Raw genomic sequence first — 25,942 nt, forward strand, 5'->3', positions numbered from 1 at the left:
TCGCTTTTCGAATTCGGATAGACCTGACCCGAAAAACGCTGGATTTGACAGCGCAAGGTTGATCTGCTCTGCTCCCGTGATTGCTGTTGCTGCCCTGTAGTGTATGTTCCTGGATAGAGTTTTCTCTATCCAGGAACACAGGACTCTTGCGTTCTTGGATTGAGAAACTCAATCGAAGAACACATACAACAAGTAAAAGCTGCAAGAGCAATCAGGGGAGCGGAGCTGTCGGCTTCACAGTCACAAAAAATAACCCAAATATTCCCAGTATTGACTTTAATGGTGTTCAAATTCGGCATTCGATCACCCGAACAATATCCCCCTATTCTATCGAATAGCTGTCGAATCGAATAGTGAGATATTTGACCAACACTACTCTTTACCCTTGTGGAATAGAGGTAGTTTCATTGCAAGAGATTTTTTTTTTTTTACAGATTCTGGAGTTAGTCTTCAAAGCAGAACAAAAAGCAAGATTACTAAGTGGTTGAGGTTTTTTGCAGAGGAAACAAGCAATCTCATTTGACCTGCTCCTGGTGGCTTTTGTTGGAAGCACCATGCAGTGCCAATGGCCTTTCAATGGGTGAAGAGGATTGTGGTGAACCCAGTGGAGAGGGAGGCTTCAAGTGACTGGATCCTGGATCTGTCATCACTGCAGGCAAGAAGAAAAGGTGTGTGGAATAATTACCAAGTAAGTAATTGACACACCTCTATGTTCATCTCTTTAATACAGGTAGTCCCGGGTTACATACGAGATAGGGACTGTAAGTTTGTAAGGGTACATTATTTTAATAAATGCAATTAGGACAGATGTTTGTCTCAACATAATATTGGGCAGTGTGGTGTCAGTTACTGTATAAAATCCTCACTGTGTGTTAATCACAAATAAAGCAAAAAAAAAAAAAACAAACTATGGATCCTAGACATTCGTTAATTTCTTGAGCAAGCTGTGCTTTGATATGCAAAAAGAAACAACTGCAGAGTTTGTCTTGGTCATTAAAGAGTTACAAGATGTTACAGATCAGCTCGGCTCTTAACATCACCCACAACATCGGCTGTTTTTAGCAAAAGATTTCTTCTGCAAGTCATGCAAACCACCCCATCCCCCTTCCAAGCAGGGAAGCCCCATTCATATCAAGGAGTCGTCTGTATGTCAGATGTCCTTAACCCGGGGACTACCTGTGCATACATATTTCTCTATGTTTTATTTCTTTAAGAATACTACAGGAAAAAAAAATGCTGATCCTGCGAAAAATCAGTAAAAAAGCTTTTACTTGCAAAGTAGTAGAATGTGACTTCACCCCCTCCCAATCCTATTTAGTGCTGGTTCTGTGAAAGTGAGAGAACCTAGCCCAGTGCTTCTCAACCAGGGAACTCTCAGAGGTTTCTGGGGGTTCCTAGAGCAGTGAGCAATTTGCACCTCTTAGGTCAGTTAACTAACAAACTGGTCAAAAAGAGGAATTCTTCCCACTGACCACCATACTAATGTACTGAGCTATGGATTCACTATTAGCAGGGGTCCCCTGAAAACCTGAAAGTTTTATTTCAATTGTTTTCTATGTTAAAAAAGGTCGATAACACAGGTCAACAAAAATTCAGTTTTGATAATCATCAGAAACCACAGCAAACTTTTCCAAATCAGTTTTTCGAGAAGATTTCAAATCTGTTTTCAGTTTTTCCCTAACACATACAGTTTCTGTTATAGAGTACTAATATAGTTAACATTGTATGTGCATGTATTTTGTACTAAAACGTAAGCACTATTGAAGTGAATGTTAATCCATCTTCAGTGTGAAGTAAAATAAGGCCCACTGTGGTATAGATCTACTGAACAATGTCAATCAGGTACCATTGGTTCTTCAGAAATTCTTAGAGTATGATTTTCTTGTGTACTCTTTGTCTGGATTGTCGCGGTACAGCATCCAGCAAGAGTCAGCCATCATACTTTAATTCCAGAAACCTTGGTAGCGGTGCTCCATTACCTGAATGTCCTGGGGAAAAGGTTCTCCTTGTTCGTAACTCACGATACCAAGATTTTCCCGGAACAATTCTAGATGTGAGTGCAAGAAATGTATTTGTAATGACATGAGGCAACCCAGTTTCTGGTATGAATCAAGCAGATTCTGAAGTCCTTCCTTGTATGCAGGAGACTTATGGTTGCCCAGGAAATTTTCACACAGCCACTTGAATGCATCCCAAGCTTCTAGCTCAGCTGCTGAGAGAGATTGTTTGAGAACATCATCCTGCAAAACAGACTTGATCTGTGGCCCTATAAATATCCCTTCCTTCATTTTTCCAGTGCTTATGTTTGGAAACTTCTCAACAAGGTACCATAAACCCATGGAGCTTGATTTACCCATGGCCTTTACAAGGTTCTTCATCAAGCCTAACTTGATATGGAGAGGTGGCAGAAATATTTTATGTGGGTCAACCAGAGGCAGAAACTTGAAACTGCTTGTTCCGGGCTTATAGGTATCTCTTGATAGCCAATCACGCCTGACATAATGGCCTCCCGTAGATCGGCTGTCCCACAGGCATAGGAAACAGCAATATTTTGTGAATCCTCCTTGCATTCCTATCAGCAAGCCAATATCTTTAGATCCCCACAGATGTTCCACTGGTGTGTTTTATACTGGATTGCTTAAGGTAGTAACTTCATGTTGTCATAGGATTCCTTTAGGTTAACGGAATGGGCAATCAGTACACTTGGTTTGTAATTACCATTATGCAGCTTTCATTAAGCTGTTTTCAAGACCATTAAGACTGCTTTCAAGCTTCTTTTAGAGGAATCAATGAAAATACGCCATTCAAATTGAACATGTTCTTGTGACAAACTGCTAAAGAGTGCATTTATATCATGACAGTAGCACAGTGAGCCATCACTAGTGAAGAATGTTGTAAGTTATGATTTCGTTTTCTGTAGTGAGTTACAGCTACACCCTTTGCAAGCAAGTTCTTCTGTTTAAGCCTTGAAGCAAGAAGTTCTGCTTTGGAGAGATTTAGATCACTAATGAGATCATTCAGTTTTGCTTGTGTAAAGGTCTCTGGTTCTTCATCGGCCAAGTAGTCAGGATCAGATGATTCGGGTTGTAACTATTGGCTGCAACTCCATCGCATTCCTCAGCACCTTGTACAGAAGCAATTCCATCATGTGGCAGTAGCGGAACTGGCAATGAATCATCATGGGGAACAGGCCTAATTGCAGAATCGAGGCTAGGATATATAATTTTGTGCTTAGTTTTACCTGAGAATCCATTTTTGTTGACGCGGCAAAAATAGCAGTCATTTAGATGGTCTTGCAGTTCTCTCCACACCATCAGGATTACAAATGGCATTGCTGCTTTACACCGATTTAGCCAGTCATGCAGTCCGTTGGAACAACCGGTACAGATGGCATGTGGAGCCCAAAATTTATCCTGGTCACCAAGTGGACAGCCAGATATAATTTGTATATCTTTTTAATTTCTGTAGTAATTTGGCGACATTGTGCTTTCGTCGTGAATAAAACACAAACGTAACAGAAACTGTCTGGATCATTAAGGCAATTTCTGGTTAGTGCGGTCTTTAACCTTAAAAAAAAGAAAACTGTTGTTAAATGTTGTAATATGTTAAGGTTATTTAAAACGAATTTCACACAATTTATCTTTAGCTGCATCACAAAAACTAGATGTGCTAGAGAAAAACTGAATCCGCATCAAAAATACTACACAGTCCATATAAAATTATATCTGATAAAAATTACATGTTGACCTGTGCACTGACCTAGAATATTGGATACTGGGATCACTTCTGTTTATGATTCATGTAAAGATCAAACTTTTTTGGTTTTGGCTAGAACATAGGTGTCAAACACAAGGCCCATGGCCTGAATCTGGACTGCCAGGTCATTTTATGTGGCCCTTGTTAGCTTTCTGGCGACTGTCATTGTTGCAGTTGCGGAGAAAGGAAAGCAGAGCCTGCTGCAGGTAGGAGGACCCGGACAGCTGTCCTGGAGGCTGCTGTGAGGCAACACTGCATGGTGAAGTATTTTAAGACCACACTGCGAGGTGGAGTGCTGGAGGGGAGCCAGGAGTGGAGGAGGGCTCATATCTATTTTACTAAAATCTATTTTACTACTACTTGCTAGTTTACTAACTAGCATCCGCACCATGCTAAAAGATATAAACAATTTGCGCACACTGCATCAAAACACACAAAACCAATTACTGTGCTTTGTATGTCTACCAGGTGACAGGGTCTAAAAATGAGCCTGGGCTTCTGACATTTGGCTTTTGTTTACTAACCGGGTGCAGCCGTATGTAGTTGAGGAAGCATCACCGTCTTGTTCTATGTTATTTCACTGTGACATCTAAACATTGTGACTTCTAAACATTGAAAAGCATGCAGGATAGAATAGATTGTTGAGTTCTGCTCTAAATGTAGATACCAAACATATTGTAATATTTCATTTTTATTCTTTCTCCATTGCAGCCTGAATGACCCTTCAATGTGCTTGCATTGCTTCCAGGTGTTACAATGTTTTTATTGTTTTTTCCCTAAACCTATTAACATTTTTATGTGGCCCTAAGGAAATATGAATTGTGAGCTGCCCATACACAGCAGTTCACCTACGTGAACCCCTTGCCATTCTGTCAAATAGGGCCCTTAAAAAAAAGAGGGAGCCTGCTGTGAGACAGCACTGCGTGGTGAGCTAATTGCACACTTGGGTGGGATAAAACATGGTGAAAACATTGTCTGTTTGCGACCGTTCAATAAATGATAAATGTTAATAATGTTATATGTTTGAGTTTGACATCCCTGGGCTTGAATGTATGGGTTAGGACCTCTGTCAAGTTTCTATACATTTTAGTTCATGTTAGGGGGTCTATCCGTCTTGATTAACAATGTTACAGTTGAGGTTAAATCCTAATTTTAGTTTGCTACCAGAACAGAAATAGTGGATAAATCTTTCAACAAAGGGTCCTTGTTCCTGGGTTTTCCCCTAACATTGTAAAGATATTTTCACTTCCTAATACATCTGAGGAACTGGAAGTTATGGGTCGAATTTTCTGTCACATTTGGAAATGCTGGAAATTTGGAAAATCTTTATTACCAGCGCTGCAATACAAGTGGCCAGGCTGGGACACATGCGGGATTCCTGCTCCTGCTACATGGCTGATCCTGCCCTTAGGCTTCATTTCTATGATTTATATAAGCTTGTAGCCACCTTATTTTGCATCTAAATAAAAAAATTGTATGATCATTTTACAAATATATATCTGCTAAGAATTACTTTCCAAGTAATGTTTTATTTCCATTTCCAAAGGCTTTGTTATTCTATATTCTGAATACAGATTTCCTCTACTGGCAGGTTTGGATAGCCCATCCCAGTCTGTAATTCACTCTTCTAGGCCTCATATTCCTTATTTCCTTCTGTTAGTTTCATGTTGGTTGTTATATCACTTTCACTTCGAGCAATCCTACATACCAGCAGCACAAGGAAATAATCACTTTCAGTTTACACAACTATCGTACAGCTTGTTGAGATCTGTTCCTGGTATTAGATATTCCTCTAAAAGTAGAAGTTGACATCCAGGAAGTTTTTGAGCCAGCCTGTCTTATTTTATAAGGTTAATTCTTGAATTTCCACAACATACCCATCTGGACTTGTATTCAGAGAGCAAGTGACACCGAACTCTTTGGTTTCATTTCCTCTGTAGTGTGTTATCAGCTATGGATCTGTCCAACACACGCAACTACGAGATCACTTTTGGCCATAAGGTAAGAACTAATTTCGACTATACAATTACCACAATACCACAAAGTATTCTGCAGTATTAATTATTGTGGGTTTGTCTTTTGTGTCTAGCAAACAGCAATATCAGCAGTTCTGTTTATGTCACAGATTAGTGAAGGTGTAAATTCACTAATCTGGTATAGATAGCTTGAAATGTAAACAAGGCACTGGGAACTTTTTTTGTGGTTTGCAAATATGGTATGTTATGGGACCAAAGGAATAGCTGGGCGGTCACAAAGAAGTATCTGCTCACATTTCAAGAAGAAATAAATAGAATTTAGAATATTCTGCAATGCTGTTTACTATACAACAAATGGTTTCTTCATTGGAAGAAAACCATTATTAAAAGTAAAACTCTGAAATGTTTTCTGGCTTTTTAAATGACTTGAGAGTCTGCATATTTGGAACTGAAGAGTGAAGTTAGAACTCCAAATTTACATGACTGTTGCAGGCCAGCAACATATAAAGTAATAAGTCAATTAGATCATCATGACAGCCAGAAAAACAGCATTTTGTGAACATGGCCACCTCCACCATCCCTAAGTTTTAGTTTCCTATAATGCAACCCTGTTGATAAAGTGCTTCCTCCCACTGGCTGCTGTAACATATGTAATGACTTGCAGGAGGAACCACAGTGCAAAGCAGGGGACAAGGTACTTGGCACGCCCAGCACTGCTGGACATCAGAAGTTTTTGTAGCTCTTTAAGAGAGCATAAATGCAAAAAGTAAGCATTACACACATTCTTTCACACTCTGAAAGCAATTTAATTTGTTTGAGCTAGCAAGAGAGTCCTAATAAATGGTATAAAGAAAAAATATTAGTTGCGATTAAACTGGTTAAAGATCTCTTTACCCACAACTTGTGATTACATAGAAATCTCTGTAAATTCAGATCACAGATTTAGGAACTGTTCAGTGTTTATTGTATTTGTAAGTAACAAAGCTGACTTTGCTTTCATTCCATTTTTTATATTTTTTTTTTAGTTTTTTTCTTTACTTTAAATGCCTAATTGCAAACATTTCTTTCAAATTTGTATTTCAGATTACATTTATTTAAATTTACATGATAATTTTTCTGTTGCATGTTTGCTACTGAAAAGTTATTTAAACACAGAGGGCTAAAACCAGCATTGTCATGCTTTTTATGCCTTTGTGTTAGAATCTGGCTTTTTTCTTGGGTGTAGCTCTGTATATACTGCCTGTCCAAAAAAAAAAAGTTTTCCACTCCACTATTCGGTTGGACTGCCTTTAGCTTTGATGCATTTGCTGTGGTATCATTTCAATAAGCTTACAGAATGTCACAACATTTTTTCAGACCAGAGTAAATTTAACTTTTCGCCAAATATTGTATTGATGATGGAGTTTGGTGTAAAGTTTTCTCCCAATGATTTTCAATTGGGTTACTTAGTAGGGGCCAATTAATGTGTAAAAATAATGTATCATACTCCCTGAACTACTCTTTCACAATCTGAGCTCAGTAAATCCTGGCATTTTACCATCAGGAAAGATGGTATCCAGATAGTCAGCTGACCTAATTTTTAGGGTACAATTTTGAACTTTGACCTTTTAATTTTGTAAGTTAACAATAACAGAGCTAAAATTGTCCCTCTTGTTGGCAACTGATGGAAGAAACTAACATTTGCTAAACAATAAATCTACAGCTGGTTTTACAGTAGTAGTGTTATCTTGTTATCTAAGTAAAATTTCCTATCATCTTCATAAGAAGCAGTTTATTTTAGTTTTAGAAGAAATCAGAGTAAAAGGTTTGTCATTAGGAAAGTGAAATTAGGAAGAAACTCTTTTGACTCAAGGTTCCTGAAAAATTTAAAACATTTACAGTATAAGTTTATTTTTCTCATTTATTTTAGGTATAATTTTTTTTATTTTGCAGAAAGGTGTGGGTCCAGGCTATACTTTAAGGAAAAAAATGTGAATGATAAATTATTATTAAAACACAGTATTTATAGCACCGTCAAATTACGCAGCTCTTTATAAAGTCCATAGTCATGTCACCAGCTGTCCCTCAAAGAAGCTCACAATCCAAGGGTCCTACCCCAGTCATCTGTCTTTAATACAGTCTAAGGTCAATTTTTTCGGGGGGAAGCCAATTAACCTAACTGCATGTTTTTGGAATGTAGGAGGAAACCCACCAAACATGGGGAAAACCTGCAAACTCCATGCAGATAGTGCCCTGGCTGAGATTCATAATAAATTTTACTCCTCTGCAATCTAGCATCCTTTCTTCAACTAATCTCCTTTTTGGTCAAGGAATGAGCAGCAACATACTCATCAGCGTCTTCAGCAGTGGTCAAATTACACTCTCATCCTATTCGTCTGTTCAGTGAGCATGACTAGGGTAGCTCAGACCTTCGCCCCTTTCTTACACTTCCCCCTTTTACACCAAACAACCACTCCCAAACTTGCCAGCCATTACCCCCCCCCATTACCCCCCAAAAACACACTGACACCTTACTGGACTTAAAATGGCTGGGAAACAGCCGTTTAATTAACAAATAAATAAAACCACTTTTAATAATAAACAACAATAAATATAACAAACGTTTAAATAACATGATTTAGCAAATTCACATATAAAATTTACATACAAGTACCATACAAATTAGCATATCAATTAACATATACCTTACATATAAAACCTTCCTCGACCAATTATAAAAGTATAAACATATATAAACCCCCCAGTTAAACAACAGTGCCCAATTGCACTATGTCCACCAACCAGCTCTAAACTTAAACAACCAGGCTACAGGCCTAGGAAATGTAAAGTCTGTACCAACCAAGTATAACTTTCATTTATACCACACTGGCCCCGCCTCAGGAGCCCCACACCGTAACACCTTTAAAGGGGCACTCTACCACTGGGTTGCCCTTCCAAAATTACCATAAGGACTCATACCCTCCTAAACCCCAACCGCCCCTGACCTTCAAACAGGGTGGATGGGTAGGAAAATGTCTTTCCACAAAAAACTGTTCATAACGTCCGACTAACATCCTATTTAACCCCTCCATTCTTCTTCCTCTTCACTTTTGACCCTACCCCTAGCTAACCCCACCCCCACCTCGCCTAACTCAAATGTACCCTTTAAGCACCTAATGGGGGTGCCCTCACACCCTATCATGCAGGCCCTAAGCCTATTACCCTTACTGCGGGCCTCACTCACATACCTTAACTTAAGGGGACAATATCGAAAACAATTTTGCATACTTACACATAAACCTTATATTTAACATTACCTGCATACCCACAAAGTGCTTTACTTCTCTGTAGCTATTGAGGATTCCTGGCATGTTTGGTAATGGTATAACACCCAACTGCTACAATCTTGTAATGGTGCCCAGGCCTAGAAGTTCATGACTATGACTGATCACAGCTGATTTCAATGCCATTTTCAGAAGCAAGGTTAAAGGGAGAGCAAGCAAGGGGTTAGTAGATACACATTGAAGAGACGCTGATTGGGCTAGGTAAATAAAAATGCTACCTTACCGCAACAGTGGCAAGAGCCATTGTTAGTGGAGTCATTCCTACAATGTAAGCCGAATCTTGTGGTGGTCAGTGTGTGGGCATTTTGTTAAAATCTGGAATCCCTACTCCTATCCTTTATTGCGTACACTGGTGGGTGAGTACAAGGTGGATGGAGGAGGTTTGTATATGGTACGGTGTTTACTATTATACTAATACTATATATATATTTTTCATACTATATATTAGTATGTCATAACATATCAGGATTAAAAAAGAACACCTGTTTTCAAGTTTCAAAATCCCCTGATGAAGCCTTATTTTAGGCGAAACGCGTTTTAAGGCAAAACTTACCATACGTCTACACCTCTCAAAAGCTTTTTTTGCCTCTGGGACCCTTAAATTGAATATCTATATAGACACAACCTATTAAGTGTTTTTTTCATAACTGAATACAGGAAGTTAAAAAAACACCTAGATTTTAATATATTTTGTTAACTCAACTTGTTGAAATTACTAATAAAATTGATTTTTTTTAAATTTACATACCTAAGTACCTAAGAGCCTAAGAGCCTTCTTTTTCTTCTCTTCTCTACTCTATCCCTTCCCAAAAAACAACACTATTTAACCCAAAATGACATTGCATTCATTGCTGACTTTTTTTAGTTGTGAATATCAAACAGTCACAAAATGTATGCAGTCATGTGAAGAAGTAAATACACACAGTGGAGATTGTTGATGTTTTCTAAATATTTGAACAAGCAAGCAATAAATCTTCATTCAAACCATGCCTACGGAAGGTAATATGCTTGCAAGAAAATGCGGAAAATTGTGGAAAAATGGAGTACATCCATGGCCCCAGCAGCTGGTATTGCCCCTTTAGCAAAAATTACTTCTAGTAATGATTTTTAATAACTAATTACTCCCCTATGCAAAAGTCATTCAGTTGCAATATGTTTGTGGGTTTCTTTGTTTCAAATTCTCTTCAAAGAACTAAAATCAGGGCTTTGAGTAGGTCAATCCAAAACTCTCCATTTCTTCTTTTCAAGTTTTTCCTAATGAAATTGCTATCATGCTTCTGTTGTGTAGAAAAATCAATTTCTGCTTTAACTTTCCAACATATGGCTTAACATTCTTATCAAGCTTTATTATGATGCAGAATAATGACTTAATGACTGCAGGTTGCCCAGGCCCTGAAGCAGCAAAACAATCCCAAACCATAACATTTTTCCCCTCCTATTGTGTGTTACTTCACCCACCTCCTAGATTGTAAGCTCTTCTGGGCAGGGTCCTCTCCTCCTGTGTCACTGTCTGTAGTCATTTGCAAGCCCTATTTGATGTACAGCGCTGCGTAATATGTTGGCGCTATATAAATCCTGTTTATTATTATTATTAATAATAATAATAATAATAATTCCAATGTTTCACAGTTGGTTCTTCTAAAATACTTTCTTAATTTGTGCCAGTCATGTCTACGGTAGCTAAACAACTATTTTTGATTCAGCAGTCCACAACCCTTTTTTCAGAAGCCCTGGTCTGTAGTCCTCTAATGTCCTTTCTTGACACCAAAAGCTTTTACCTGGCACACCTCCCATATTGGCTACATTATGACAATCTCCTATAGTCATTTAACATTCATACTATATTTGCCTAGAATATTTTTCTTACTATGGAATAATTCATTTTTTAATGAATTTTGTAATCTTTTTAAATCCCTGGCCAGACTGAAAGGTCTTTACAACCTTCATTCTGAAGACCTCAAAGAGAGGATACTATATCATTCACAAAGAGAACAAAAGAACCTAGATAGCTGAGATTTCAATAAAACAGATGTCATCTACATTCTTCATAGGGAGGATCTAACCATTGGCACCTAATTTGTAACTTCTAATTATATAGTTATGTTGTGGGTTTACTTTCTTTTCCCAAATGACCTATCTATAGTATATCAAATTTTTCTGAAGGCACTGTATGAATGACTGTTTGAATATTTTGAAAAAAATCATCAATCATCAATTAATTTCTATGGGATGTTCTTACTCTTTCACATGAGTGTATATTGTCATTTTTCAGCAAATGATCATGATGCATAAAAAAAACAAATGTTCTGCTGCTTCCCAATTCACATAAGAAACTTCCATGTTTAAAGAATTACCATTAGAAGAGGAAGTGTGATATGTCCGGTTATACCTGTGTAGTTTGTATTCACAGAATCAGTCATTTTTGTGTAACAGATTGAATGTCTTGCATTGATTGGAATGCCTTTATTAACACACCTTTGAAATTGATATTGTAATATTTACCATGCACAGTCTTAAAATGTGTGTAGTTAATTTTATCATTGGGGAAATAAAACAGGATCTCTCTTGGCTAATTTGGAATCTCCACGGAAACCCAACCATTCTATACATACTTTAGAAAATTCCTCAGGTGCTAAATGTCACAGGCAGAATGATATCCTTAATATTTTTGAAACTTACTACACGCAAATTTACTTTGCACAATCTCCTGCAGAAGCGGACATAGCGGCATTTCAAAAAGTAGACTTACCAGCTTTGTCAACCTCCTAGCAAGAAAGTTTAAATGCCCCGATACAGATTGAAGGGATTGCGAGAGCTATTAAAACCCTCCCTCTAAATACAACCCCGGGTCCGGGTTTACTAGCTGAATTTTTTATTACACTGGAATCCTATCTCTCCCCCTTATTGCTGGAAATTTATAATGGTATTCTTGATAATCAAATATCTTCAAACTTCAAACAAGCCCACACCTCATTGATTCCCAAACCTTATAAAAACACAGAGTGTCCGTCGTCTTACAGGCCAATTGCCTTACTCAACACTGATTACAAAGTGATGGCAAGAATTATGGCAGGTCGCTTGCAACCTGTTACCCGCTCATTTGACTACTTACCAATTGGGATTCTTGAGAAACCGACATATTTCCATTGGAATACGCACAGCCATTGCTGCGACCACACTTAAGTATAACAAAAACCATTTTCTTTTGAGTCTCGATGCAGAAAAAGCATTTGATAAGAATCTCTGGCCATATCTACACTCACTGCTCGCCCAAAGAAAATTTGGCACTCACTTTCAAACCTATATAAAGTTTCTGTAAAACCACCCTTCCACTCATCTTATTGTAAATAATCAGCTCTCACAACCTATTGCCATGCATAGTGGAACAAGGCAAGGATGCCCCCTATCTTCTTTGCTGTTTAATCTCGCACTAGATCCCCTACTGCGTATTTTAGAATTAGATTCCAGATTTACTGGTATAAAGTTTGGTTCTGTGGAAATGAAAGTTACTGCTTTTGCAGACAATATTCTGTTGTTCATTGCCAACCCAAAAGAGTCCTTACGTTTTATCATGTCCGCATTTCAGGAATTTCAAATTCCCAAACACAAACCGAAATGGAGCTCCTTATTTCCATTCCAATGGGCTAAGTCATATTTTAGATATTTGGGAGTATTTATCCCCAAAAACCCTGCAAAACTTTACTCCTTGAATTTCGCAATTTCGATTTTAAAATGTGGGCATCTCTAAAACTTTCCCTTATGGGGCGAGTGGCGCTAATTAAAATGATCTCTTTTCCCAGGTTACTATTCCTTTTCCAAACACTTACATTTTTTTTACTGACTAAAGATCTAAACTTAATTAACCTTTTGTTAGGTTCATTTATATGGGGTAGCACACATGCTGTAGCCAGTCGCACTATCCTCCAGCAAACTACGAAAAATGTTGGATTGAATCTACCAGATGTAGCCCTTTACAATCAAGCAGCATTGCTGCGTATTTTAAAAGAGTGGATACAAGGCACATCTTATTACACTAATCTGCAGGTGGTTTTTTTTTTTTCATGACATCCATCTCTGAACCCCATTGCCGTTTTACATACCCACAATGGGAAGGGATACAATCGAACCCTTTAATTTACTCTTTGTGGCAACTTTGGCATTTCTTATGGAAAACAGAATCACTTAATGCTCATAATTATTTGTATCTCCCCCTTGTAGGCAATGCTGAATTTACACCAGGAAATACCTGGATAATGACAAGCGTTAGCACTCTTGCCTTTGCAGTGCTAGGTTGCAGGTTCCAATCTCGGCCAGGACACTATCTGCATGGAGTTTGCAGGTTCTCCCCGTGTTTGTGTGGATTTCCTCCGGGTACTCCGGTTTCCTGCCACATCCCAAAAATATGCAGTGAGGTTAATTGGCTTCCTCCCATTATTGACCTTAGACTGTGTAAATGACATATGTCCATGGTAGGGACATTAGATTGTGAGCCCCTTTGAGGGACAGTTGGTGACACAACTATCGACTTTGTACAGCGCTGCGTAATATGATGGTGCTATAAAAAATACTGTGTAATAATAATAATAATAATAATAAAAATGTTGTACTGTACCAACTGGAGTTAGTGTCCTCGTGGACATGTCCAGGGAAGGTGGCCTAAATATAAATCTAACTAATTAAATAATATAAAGGGAGGAAATAAGTTAGGATCCTGGAAAATATTATTTTACTATTAGAATACTACATTTAACATTATGGTTTGTCAAACAGTTTTCTTTTATCGGAACAGTTGAGAGTAAGGTAAAGTAAACATTGGAACTTGCAAAAGACTTTAGACTTGCACTGTTTAAGTATCTATTACTCTGTTAATATTTACTGCAGCATGATGGTAACTGATACCTGAGGACTGTGTGCCAAAACCCTAACAGTATTTTTCAGCTGCACTGCAGCACAAATCACAGATGTAAATAAAAGAGCTCTCAATAATGGGCAGTATTTTATCCTAAAGTAGGGATCCTTTCATACTTTGATTTGCATTATTGTTCAGCAATTTAGCAGTTAAGACATACCATGACTTTTTTTTTTAACAGAACACAGCATACCACAGTACATAGCAATGCAGCTCAGGTGTGTAGTTGTTCATTCTAAATTAATGGCACTAAGTGCTGAACCACTGATTTCTAAAAAACTGAAAATGTTTCACTGAGATTTCTTGTCACATGCAGATGCCAAAAATGTTTTCTGACACAAATCACCTCTGTCTTCTGTTGGCTCAGTACCCATCATGTTTTTATTGGTATTTTTGAAGATTAAGCTTTACAGCACCTAGTAGCCCACAGAACAAGAATTTACCTACTAGAGAAAGGGCAGATTAGTATAAAACTTGAAAAAAAGTGCTGGACCCTTTTAAGAATATCTTTATCAAAATTATAGTTATCTTTTCATTTCTGTTGAAACAAAATTGTTTACCAGGAATGATCCTAACCTGATGTTCCTGTACTGATACTTTAGTTACTATGAACATACCATTATGCACGCCTACTGAATAGGCATTCTAGTACTGTGATATTGTATTTGCTGTTGATTATTACTGTTTAGTAGACCATGGCAGTTTCTGATGCAAGAAAAATATCTTCTCAACAAGAACTTTAAAACTAGATCGGCATTGAATAAGGTATTATTACCCAATATTACCCAAAGCCCTTTACTATGTCCCCATTCCCCATTCTTCTTCCCCAGTTCTCAGTTTTCTGGGGACTTGGTGGGTCTTCAGGCTGAAAAAAGGTATATTGGAGGAATGGGACAGAGTATAGTCATTTGTATAATCTCCTCTGAATAATAATAAATAATATTGCAATATTATTAGTTACCCACCTTTTACTTTGTAAAGACCCATTCCTGACATATTTGTAATTCCTGCCTATAGACTGAGATGAAGTCTACAAGAAGGAAGTGTTTATGTCTCAGGAATAGGACAGAGATAAAGATATCTTGCTAATCATGCTTTAGAGGAGAACATACAAATGCCTTTCATTTGAAAAAAGATATCCTGAGTTCAAGTAAGTTTCTTTTACTTTTAGACTTGTAAAGGGAAGAAAAGTGGATTAGATGTGAAATATTCTCCATTTGCACCCGCACCCAGAAATGGAAAAAGACTGTAGATTGCATACATGTTTTTGCAATACCTGAAGTATCTGATTACATACACATAAAGATTGTATGTATGAAATTCAAAATTTCTAGGAAACACTTTCAAGGTTAATAAAGTTAAAAAGTCTTTATAACTAATGTGTAAGTATTGTTTATTCATTTATAAATAATTATCGTTAATTTCAATAATTTCAACAGATAAGTCCATTCAGAAGGGTATCTGCAAAGTTAAGAGTACTGCCACATTTCCAGCAGGGACTTCTTGATCATCGTCAGTCACATTGCTCCTTCATTGAAGAAGTAATATGTAAAGTGCCTGGAAGTCTCAGTGAGTATAAAATCAAACAATTTAAGATTATAAATTATAAATAAGTTAAAAATATACATTAAAAGCTATATTAAATAGAACATTATAACCATAAACCACACCTGTAAAATCAATGTTATAAAACACATTACTTCTTTATATTTTTATAGTATTGTATATTCAGGCAGTATTTCTTGAAATCCTAATAAATAAAAAAATATAACTGTAGTCTATTGATCCCAAACAGTTTACTAATAATACTTTGGTTGTCAGGAATTCATCCATCCCTGTGGAGTAAGGAGGACGTCATACATTGGCTAAGATGGGCAGAAGAGGAATACTCCCTAATGAAAACAGATGACAGCAAGTTTATACTGAATGGACGAGCCCTGTGCATTCTTACTAAAGATGATTTCAAATCCCGTTCACCAAGTTCAGGTAATGTGTCACACAAATGAACCGACCATCCCTGTCTGTATCAAAGACAGTGGCCCTGATTTATTAAAACTTTCCAAGGCTGGAGAGGATATATATTTATCAGTGATCCATTCCAGGTTTGCTGGATCACCCTGCTTCACTGATGAAAGTGTATTCTCTCAAGCCTTAGAGAGCTTTAATTAATCAGGGCCAGTATACGTATTTTATTTTTTATAATATCCGTTTTTTTAATTCTACTGTTTTTTGGAAAATGGGTAGTGAAAAAAATATATTTTCTTTTATAATTAAAACATGAAAATAAACAATGATATTATTAGGGGGGTTGTATTTACAATCACTTTGGAGCTGAACCCTTATCCCATTTGCCCACCTTAACGGGCGATCTAAAAGAATATAGATTATATTTAGGGATACATTTTATTTGAATACTGTAAGCTCTTGTGGGACATTCTTATGTCCTCAGATCACTGTTGCAGTTTCAGTTTGTTGATTAAAATAATTGAGCTGCACAGCACATTTCATTGTTTATTCATGTGTAATAGATGTATGACTTTGAAGGACCATCAACACACACATTTTAACCAAAGAGAACCTAAACTATAACATGCTTGCTTTAAAGGTCCTCAGGGGAGGTCCATAAACATAAGGCAATGAGCGAGTACCCATGACAGACTGATGCGTTCCTAGTTAAATGCATTCATCCTCAGGTCAAAGTGTTACACTATCATTTGAGTCAATATAACTCCCACTGTTCAAAAAATGTTTGGCCAGAACACAGGCTACTCCATCAAACTCTGCCCTTTGGGAGAAAGGGGAGATTTCCCTTTGGTGAATAAACATGAATGGGCAGTCCACAGTACAATAGTTAAAATAACCACTGCTACTAGAGGCACTGCTACTAGGGGAAAGAGCAACGAAAGGCAAGTAGTACAATTTAGGCTTCTAAAGTAGTTCACAGTTCATGTGAGTAGGTACTTTTCGTCCTTTTTAGCCTTGTATGCCCAAGGAACAGCCTGCTTTTAGCTACCTAGAACAATACAGTTATGAGATACAATAACAAATATAGATATGTAATTCACACTTAGCTGTCTTGTATAACAGTATATGACCTCATTAGGCATTTCCCCTAATCAAAACCACAAAAAACATTGACTTCTGCTAATGAACGTCGGTTCCTATACATAACAGTAACTGGCCCAAAGAATAGAATTTTAAACAATGCCAGCACAATATTAGACACAGGGTATGCAGTATTACATTGGGATGAATTTGAAAAAAAAATCTGTAAAAGGAATTATTCACCCCCCACCCACCAACACAGTTGTGCAACAGACTGATGACTGTGTGGTCAGTTTTATCAGGAAGACACATGCATGTGACAACTTTTGACTATTCAAGTTATAAGTATTTGTTTTATTACATTGTAGGTGATGTTTTATATGAACTGCTACGATGCATTAAGACTCACAGGCAAGGGCTTACAAGTCATCCTGATTTTAGCCACACGATTCTCCATACTCATGCCTGTAAAAGTGAGTAGGATATTTTGTATTTTCTTCTAGCAGCAAGATGCATTATAAATTCAATTGTCCATTTTGCATTTCCAAAAGTGGTGTCCAACTAACCAAGGGGTAAATACATAGTTATAAATAGTTCATGTCAGCTATTTTCCTGTACTTGCAAGAAACTTTATACTGAACAGCTTGGTTGACTTTTATTTCAGCATACATCCATGCCAAAAATAAATGTTTTTCTACAAAACGTAACTATCTAAGTGATTGTGGTATTTAAGGCTTGTTCCCATTGTGTGATAATACATCTTTACACACAACATATTTACTGCAACACAGAACACAAACATAGTGCACTGCCATTATTCACTGCTGACATTCCAAATGCACTTCAAAAACATATTTAACAACCAAGAGTGAACAGGAATGAGCCCTTAGAGCCCACCCCAACGACACACATTCACACCATTTGAATCGTTTTAGGGCCCCTTGCAATCTTTGAGTATGTTAATGCATTTACACTGAAATAAACACTTACTATTTTGGCATTTAGGCACACTACAACACACAAAGCTTTTGGATCTATGCAGGGTGGTGCTTTGTAGCACACATTCCTTTCATTTTACTGTGTACAAGTGATATTCAGAATGAATTCATTTAAAGACTCTGCCCATATACAGTACATGTGGCAACATGCATACATGTAAATAAATTGTTTCCTGGCCATTAAAATAAATTCACAAATGGGATGATAAGTTTTTATTGATTTGTAAAGGAATGCAGACTGTTTACTTATCAAAGGGAATTTTCAATGTGCTCAGCTAGGGTGAGGCTGTGTTGATTACATTTGTTCAATTACAAGCAAGCAAAATACCAGTGAAACACAGATTTACTTTATTAAGTCAACTAAGTTAGCATACATTTTCCAAAATAAAGTGTCTCCCTTACAATCTAATATGAGGCTGGTAAGATGGTCTTATTATATGGTGGTTCACAATGTAACCACAGAGAACTAACAACTATTCTTCATTTAATCATCACACACTACACATGTGTATAATAAAATAAATGAATAATTTGAAATTTAATTAAAAAAAAAAAAGAAAAATAATTTATGCACTTTGGTCAGCTACAATAGTGTTCATACGTCAGGCAGGATATATTGGGCCTGAATAATTAAAACTCTCCAAGACTGGAGAAAAGCTTCTTCTTAAAAGTCATTTGCTTTTTGTTAGCAAATGTTTTCAATTTCAGACCTGATTCATTCCAGGTTTGCTGGATCACCCAGTGTCACTGATGAAGTTCTATCCTCTCCAGCCTTGGAGAGCTTTAATAAATCAAGGCTATTGTCTTTGCACAGTATATGTAATAGGAATGTTTGGTTTGTTTATTCAACAGTGAAAACTCTAAAATGCCCAACAAATACAAAAGGAACAATTGTCTCAGACAGTATTCATCAAGATGCTCCACTTAATCTTTCCCAACGAATTCACAGAATTCAAGTGGAACAAGAATCTTCAAAAAATGCGGACTGTGTGGATGGAAAAATAAAAGGTACAGAAGCTCCTGGCTGGAATGTTGAAATAAACAAGGTACAACTGGGATAATTTGGCTAGTGGGCAAAGACAACCACGTGGCCCATGTGGGAGGGTTAAAGGGTTAAGCCAACAAGGAACAATAAGTTGAGTTATACAACTTTCTAATGGTCCCTTATAGTATTCCCCAACTTTCTTCTACCCCCTGTATGAAATTGCAATGTTTTCCTATAGTGTGCACTAGCTTTCCCATGCCCCAAAGTATTTTTTAGTTTTGCAATTCCTTAAAATGTATTTCAGCTTATACCAACAACAGGCTGATATTACCTATGAGAAGCAGATTTCAACAGCATGCAGGTTTTAAAAACAACAACCAAATATCATCGACATGCAGGTATTAACAATATTACACTAATACAAATAACTTATATTACACTAATACTAAATACCAATTACCTTAATAGGTAGATACTATAGGGATAGTCTGATTTTCCCAGTAATAAGTACCCCAGTTACAGGCAGGTAGCCCCAAGTGACAGGAAGATTATATATATATATATATATATATATATATATATATATATATATATAATCTTTTTTTATATATTTGTTTTCGTTTTGTTAAAATTTTTAATTTTGAATTATGTAATGCATTCAGTTAAATTAAACCAATTATTTTGAATTTAGATTGCAGACTTCTGTGGGATTACTTGTACCAGCTACTTGATGACAAGCGCTATGAACCCTACATTAAATGGGAAGACAAAGAATTAAGAGTGTTCAGAGTGGTTGATCCAAACAAACTTGCTGCACTGTGGGGGAACCACAAGGTGATTTCCCTTTTGTTTATTGATGGAAATTATTTGCCAACCACTGCCAATTGTTGAAAAGTTGGTTCGTTAGGAACCAGCACAGTGTCTGCCACTGCCGAGCAGGTGGCAAGGTGCCATCCACCGGGCCCCATTGTTCCCATTGCCTGCCTGAACTTGGCCTTAGACTGTTGCAAAGATAAACATGTAGATATTCGTTTTTTAACTAACATTGTGTCTTAGGGACTGTAGTTACCGGTGCGCAATCAGCCACCTAAGTTATCTATCTGTTTTCCTGCAGAATCGTCCAAACATGACCTATGAGAAGATGTCAAGAGCTATGAGACAGTATTACAAAATCAATCTGTTAAAAAAAGAATCTGGACAGAAACTAACTTTTAGGTAATAATAAACTTGTTCATGTAACATTTAGATGTACTGCAACACTACATGACAAATATATTGCATAGCAATAAATTAGGATGAATTGAACTGCTATATTCTTATTTTGTATCTATACCACAAGTAATGGAAATGGGCAGAGCATTTTAAACATGGAGAGAGCGGCTTGTTATTTATTAGGGCAATATCTAAATCTGAAATGAAAAGCAATGATCATACTTTAGACCATGTTTATGTGCAATCTATTGTAAGTGTCTAATAAAGCCTACTTAAAGCGAATCTGTACACAATTCTTTAGTTTAAATATGCCTTTTTAATTTTAGTCATCAAAATAATGTCTAAATACACCTAAACGTCTGTTGAGTTTTCTGTTTTACAAGAAACAGTGCTCCTGTGTCCCTTTGTAACTTAGTTGTACTGGGTCACTAATGCCAGACTTTCCGAACTTTATGGCTTATCTAAATCAATCCCTCTACTTATCTCTCAAACACCAGCTTCCTATTTTTTTTAAACCTACTATTGCAAGTTCTCGGCACCTTAGTTGGCAAAGAGGTGTCATGGCTTTTTCATTTTTGCTATGTGATAAAACATGTGAAACTCCAGGCTGCAGCAGGAGGATTAAGACTTCATGACAGAGAAGCAACTCTGCTGTGTTCAAATACAGGACAAGACGGACAACTGTTCAGAACTGCCTGGTATTAAAGCAGAAAAGAGAAGCTTTCTTTTTTGGTTCATGCTGTTTTTCTTAGATGTGGCAATAAGAAAAAACAAATACAGTCTTGGTGAAAACTTGTCACACATATAATTAATAGCAGAAGGAAATCGGAGCAAGCTTTAAAACCCTTGTAACCTAACAAGTTAGTAAATCCTCATCAATTGTGGAAACTGGCACTATATCAATCAATTTTGATTGTTGACATACACTTCTTTTGAATTTCACCATTATATTAGTTGGTGTGGCATGACGTCTTACAAATGAAAGTAGAAAATTAAAGTACACCGCATTTCAATTTCAAAGTTTAACATATTAGGACATAATAAATCATCTGACCCTTAGCAGGTTCTAACATTTTTTATTGGCCCTGATTTAATAAAGCTCTTCTAGGCTGGAGAGCATACACTTTCACCAGTGAAGCTGGGTGATCCAGCAAATCTTGAATAGATTTCTTAAAAGTAATTTGCTATTTGTTAGCAAATGTTTTCAATTCTAGACCAGATCCATTCCAGGTTTGCTGGATCACCCAGCTTCACTGATGAAAGTGTATCTTCTCCAGCCTTGAAGAGCTTTAATAAATTGGACCCATTGTTGTGGAGAAATTTTGTCTCACTTTATACCATTGCTTCAGGTCATTAAGGTTTGCAGGCAATTGTTTATGCACAGCTTTCGTAAGGTCTCACAATTTAGATTGTATCAAGGTCTAGACTTAAATGGTAAATAGGGGTAAAATTATGTATATGATCATGGGCAGCACCGTGGCTCAGTGGTTAGCACTCCGGCCTTTGCAGCACTAGGTTCGAATCCCAGCCAGGACATTATCTGCATGGAGTTTGCAGGTTCTCCCCATGTCTGTGTAGGTTTCCTCCAGGTACTCCAGTTTCCTCCCACAACCCAAAAACATGCAGTTAGGTTAATTGGCTTCCCCCTAAAATTGACCTTAGACTACAAATATTGACATATGACTATAGTATGGACTTTAGATTGTGAGCTCCTTTGAGGGACAGTTAAGGTGCGTACACACTTCCAATTTTTATCGTTCCAATCGAACGACGAACGATGGATTGGGCAAAAAATCGTTGGTAAAAAAGTAACCAACGACGCCGACGAACGAGGAAAGTCGCTGGAAACGAACGACCGGACTGACGGATCGGATTGGACGACGATCGTTGAGCATCGTTCCTGTGTACGGTCGTTCGTTGATCGTCCGTGGTCTGAGCATGCTTAATGAACGAACGTCCGTTCACTTTCCTGTCGTGCACATAGTTCCTCTATCGCTAAAACGATCGTATCTATTGTGTGTACAATATCTATGAACGATCGTGTCGTTATCTCTATGTGCAGGATCGGTGCTATACGATCGTTCATATATATCGTGCATGAACGTTCGTCGTTCGTTTTCCAACGATAATAATTGGAAGTGTGTAAGTAGCTTTAGTGACACGACTATGGACATTGTACAGCACTGCGTAATATGATGGCGCTATATAAATACTGTGTAATAATAATAATAATATTATTAATAATACATAGACATAGATTCCTCTTGTAATAAGATATTTGCTTACTCAAACTGGTAATAAATATAACAAAGATGATTTCCTCATACCAGCATTCAGATACCATGTCTTGTATTTTATAATGTAGGTATAAAAAAAAATTGAAGCCCAATTATATAGTAACTTTTTTGCTGCAGCTTTGATAAATCAAGTCAGTTGTAAAGAGTTATCAAACTTTACATACTAGATTTAGGATCTATATTGATTGATTTTTGGTATATGTCAGTAGATCTGTTGTGTTATTATTACTTTCTTTTGAGATGCTTCTGAGATCACTAAGAGTTAATTGCTGGCACAGTTATGTTACACTTTCTGCTTCATGTAGGTTTTGCATTCTAATACTTGCAGAGACACGCAATGCCTTACATAGGATTTCAAAACCAATCTGACACAGACCCTTATTTACTTCCTATGTTAAACAAAAGTTTTAAAATTACCTGCAGAATCCATAAAACAATCTTGATATTCCAATTTTCTGCAATACAGATATGCCACAAAGGTTTTTTATATCTATCTATGATTATTATTTTGTTTTATATAGTGCCAACATATTGGGCAGCGCTTTACAAAGTCCAAAGTCATGGTACTAACTGTTCCTCAGAGATCTCATTATCTAATGTCCTTACCATATTAATTTATCATTAACAAAGTTAACTGTCAATATTTGGGGGAATAGTCAATCAAGTTATCAGCATGTTGTTGAGATGTAGGAAAATGACACAAACATAGGGAGAACATACAAACTGAATGCAATGTGACTGAGCAACTGTGCTGCCTATCTATCTATCTATCTATCTATCTATCTATCTATCTATCTATCTATCTATCTATCTATCTATCTACTTTGCTATGTAGGAATGGCATCTTGATTGATAGATTTGTATTCGGCAGTATAATGCATGTACTCATTATAGTTGTTCTTGGACCTGTGTACTTTCAGGTTTCTGAGGTCACCTAAAGAGAGATTAACATCAGAGAAGCTACAGCAGCTGGAAGCTAATGATGCATTGGATTCTAATGATGTTATAGATAATAATGTTCATGCGATTGCAATTTCACCATGAGATATGAAGCTACATGTTTATCATTGTAATATTGTAAATTATGTTATTATTAGTTTTAATAATGTCAGTACTTATTTAAAATATGACCGTATAGGTTGTATGTACATTTCTCAGAAATCTATTTTTTTTAAGTATTCTTCAAGTGTATCTTAAAATGTCTATAGAAACTTGTCTTTGGAATGAGAGGGACTGTAGGTAATAAGAATTATTATGTAATATACCTTATTTTGTATTATATTGTAATGTCTGTCAAATGTATAACATTTTTAAATGGCATGTAAACCTAAAATTTATTTTACAGTATGTCTGCTATAATTCCTTACCATATATATTTTGTAAAATCTGTCAGTGAAAGCAAGTCCTGTTAAGGGTTGACTACACCTATGAATTTGCAGTAGCATTGTCAACATTTTGGAGGATGCTCTATCCATTCTGCAAGTGGAGGCCAGTTACGTAGCCCAATGATCAACTAAAGCAACACACATGGCAGGCTGGCAAAGCTGCTGATAATTGACATTCAGTGTTTTAACATTGGTAACCTACAGCAGGGAGTGCTTTTGAGGCAAAGGTAAAACGTGCACTGAGATTGCAATGCAGTTACTACTTCCTCACACCACTGAACCACTTCTTCTGTACATGTAATTTCTACCTATAGCAGGTAAAGAATGAATGGGGGTGGTAGTGAGTGGTTCAGTACCACTCAACTGCTGCCAACAGTCAAATCTGCAAGTGCTGGGTGGTAACTGAGCAAGTGGCAAAGTGCTAGTCTGAACCTGCCCGTACTGACAGGTTCTCCAGGTAAGCAACTTTGTAACAGATTCACAAAAATAGAATTTGCTTTAAATATGTATATAGACACACTCAATAGCTTTATGGCTTTCATACACCTAACAGACTAAAATTTCCTTCATTAGAAGATATTTGTTGGTCATTATCATGATTATGTGTTTTATGATTACTGGACTATTGGTTCCAAATAAAAAACAGTGTTCTTGAACTTTTTGGTGATGTGTATTCTGAACACTGGAGATGAACATCTTTGAGTACACAAACAGAACACTACATTGACTTACAGTATGTGCATTGCATTTACCGGAGAAAACCACAGTAGTGTATGGCAATCAAATGTAATGGGAAGCGTTACAAGAAAAGTCACCTTTATCTACATTATGACACCAGGTGTACAGATCACAGGCAGGCTGGGAAACCATGATCCAACTTGCCCCCAAGAGACACAACTACCCAAAATGTATTCCAACACTGGCTTAATACTTTTAAAATTTATGATGGTAATATCTTTGCACCTTTATTTCTAGATTTATCCATTTGCTGCCACAAAAGAGGTATTGCAGCAAGAGGAGTAAGACTCTATTGCAGGGATGCTGCTCTCTTTCCCTTCTGCTGTGTTCAATTGCTTGGCAGTTCTGTGCAAAGTTCCAGCACTTCTGCTCTCTTCTCACACATTCCTAATGCGCATATTTATGATGGACTGTCCTATTACTAATAGGAAATTGAGTGCCTTGCCTGTTCAGTACTGCCTGGTATTAAGGCATAGAAAAGAAAAGCTTTTATTTTTGGTTTATGTTGTCTATCTGGTATGTGGCGATAAGAAGAAAAAAGGAAATAAATCTTGGTGAAAATATGATACACAAAATATAATTTATAGCAGAAGGAAATTAGAGCATGCTTCAAAATTCTTGTAATGTAACATGTTGGCAGATCTTCATAAAGCATGGAAACTGGCACTATATCAAACATATACTGTTGACATAAACTCCTACTAAATATTTCACCATTATACTGGTTGGAGTAGCATGTCTTACAAAATATTGTCACAGGTAATGTTTATTGTATTGGGCAAGAGCCATAAACTTCCATACAGGACCAGTTTTTGCAGTTCTGTGATATATTTGTTCTTGGTCTGATATAAATATCTTGCTTGCTCATTTTATTCTATACATATTAAGTATTGCTTTTCTTCAGGCCAAAAGGGCTTCCTTTTAGTACTCTTTGACAATATTTTAATAATAAGGAAAAAGTGAAATTTCTGGTTATTTATATTTTAACATATACATGTATATTGGATATGGAAATTAAAGAGATAATACATTAGCAGGTGCTGCCATGTCTATATAGTGATCACTGTGGTTTGTTATCCTGATCACTGGCCAGAAATGTCGCCTCGATCTTTGTTTGTAAATTTGATGATGGGTCAGGAATAGACATTCTAACCCACTGTCCTTTTTATTAATAGCAGTGATCTATTCAAATTCTGGGCATGGTGTCAAGTGCAAATGCAAATTTGAAGTCTGTCTTGGGCTTCCAAGAGCTCAGGAATTTATCATATATGTATAATAACAGGGCAGTGGGCTTCTTATTAAGAAACAGATCTTTCAT

General features: G+C 36.8%; 1 protein-coding gene across 1 annotated transcript; it reads left to right on the plus strand.

The window, feature by feature from the left end:
• The first annotated feature begins 5,441 nt into the window (after positions 1-5,441).
• Positions 5,442-24,542, plus strand: LOC140340864 (transcription factor ETV7-like). The gene is made up of 8 exons (XM_072426288.1): positions 5,442-5,757; positions 15,404-15,533; positions 15,786-15,950; positions 17,378-17,482; positions 18,860-19,015; positions 19,684-19,826; positions 20,107-20,207; positions 23,422-24,542. Exons 1-8 carry the CDS (start codon positions 5,710-5,712, stop codon positions 23,543-23,545), a joined length of 972 nt encoding a protein of 323 aa, XP_072282389.1. The 5' UTR covers positions 5,442-5,709; the 3' UTR covers positions 23,546-24,542.
• Positions 24,543-25,942: the final 1,400 nt, after the last annotated feature.

This window comes from Pyxicephalus adspersus, chromosome 1 (genome assembly GCF_032062135.1).
Source record: "Pyxicephalus adspersus chromosome 1, UCB_Pads_2.0, whole genome shotgun sequence".
NCBI lineage: Eukaryota > Metazoa > Chordata > Amphibia > Anura > Pyxicephalidae > Pyxicephalus > Pyxicephalus adspersus.

Excerpts from the sequence above, each read along its gene's own strand:
- LOC140340864 (XM_072426288.1), top strand. The coding sequence starts at position 5,710 with ATGGATCTGTCCAACACACGCAACTACGAGATCACTTTTGGCCATAAG. Across the intron at positions 15,951-17,377 it reads ATCCCGTTCACCAAGTTCAG|GTGATGTTTTATATGAACTG; the intron begins GTAATGTGTCAC and ends ATTACATTGTAG. Across the intron at positions 17,483-18,859 it reads CCATACTCATGCCTGTAAAA|TGAAAACTCTAAAATGCCCA; the intron begins GTGAGTAGGATA and ends TTTATTCAACAG.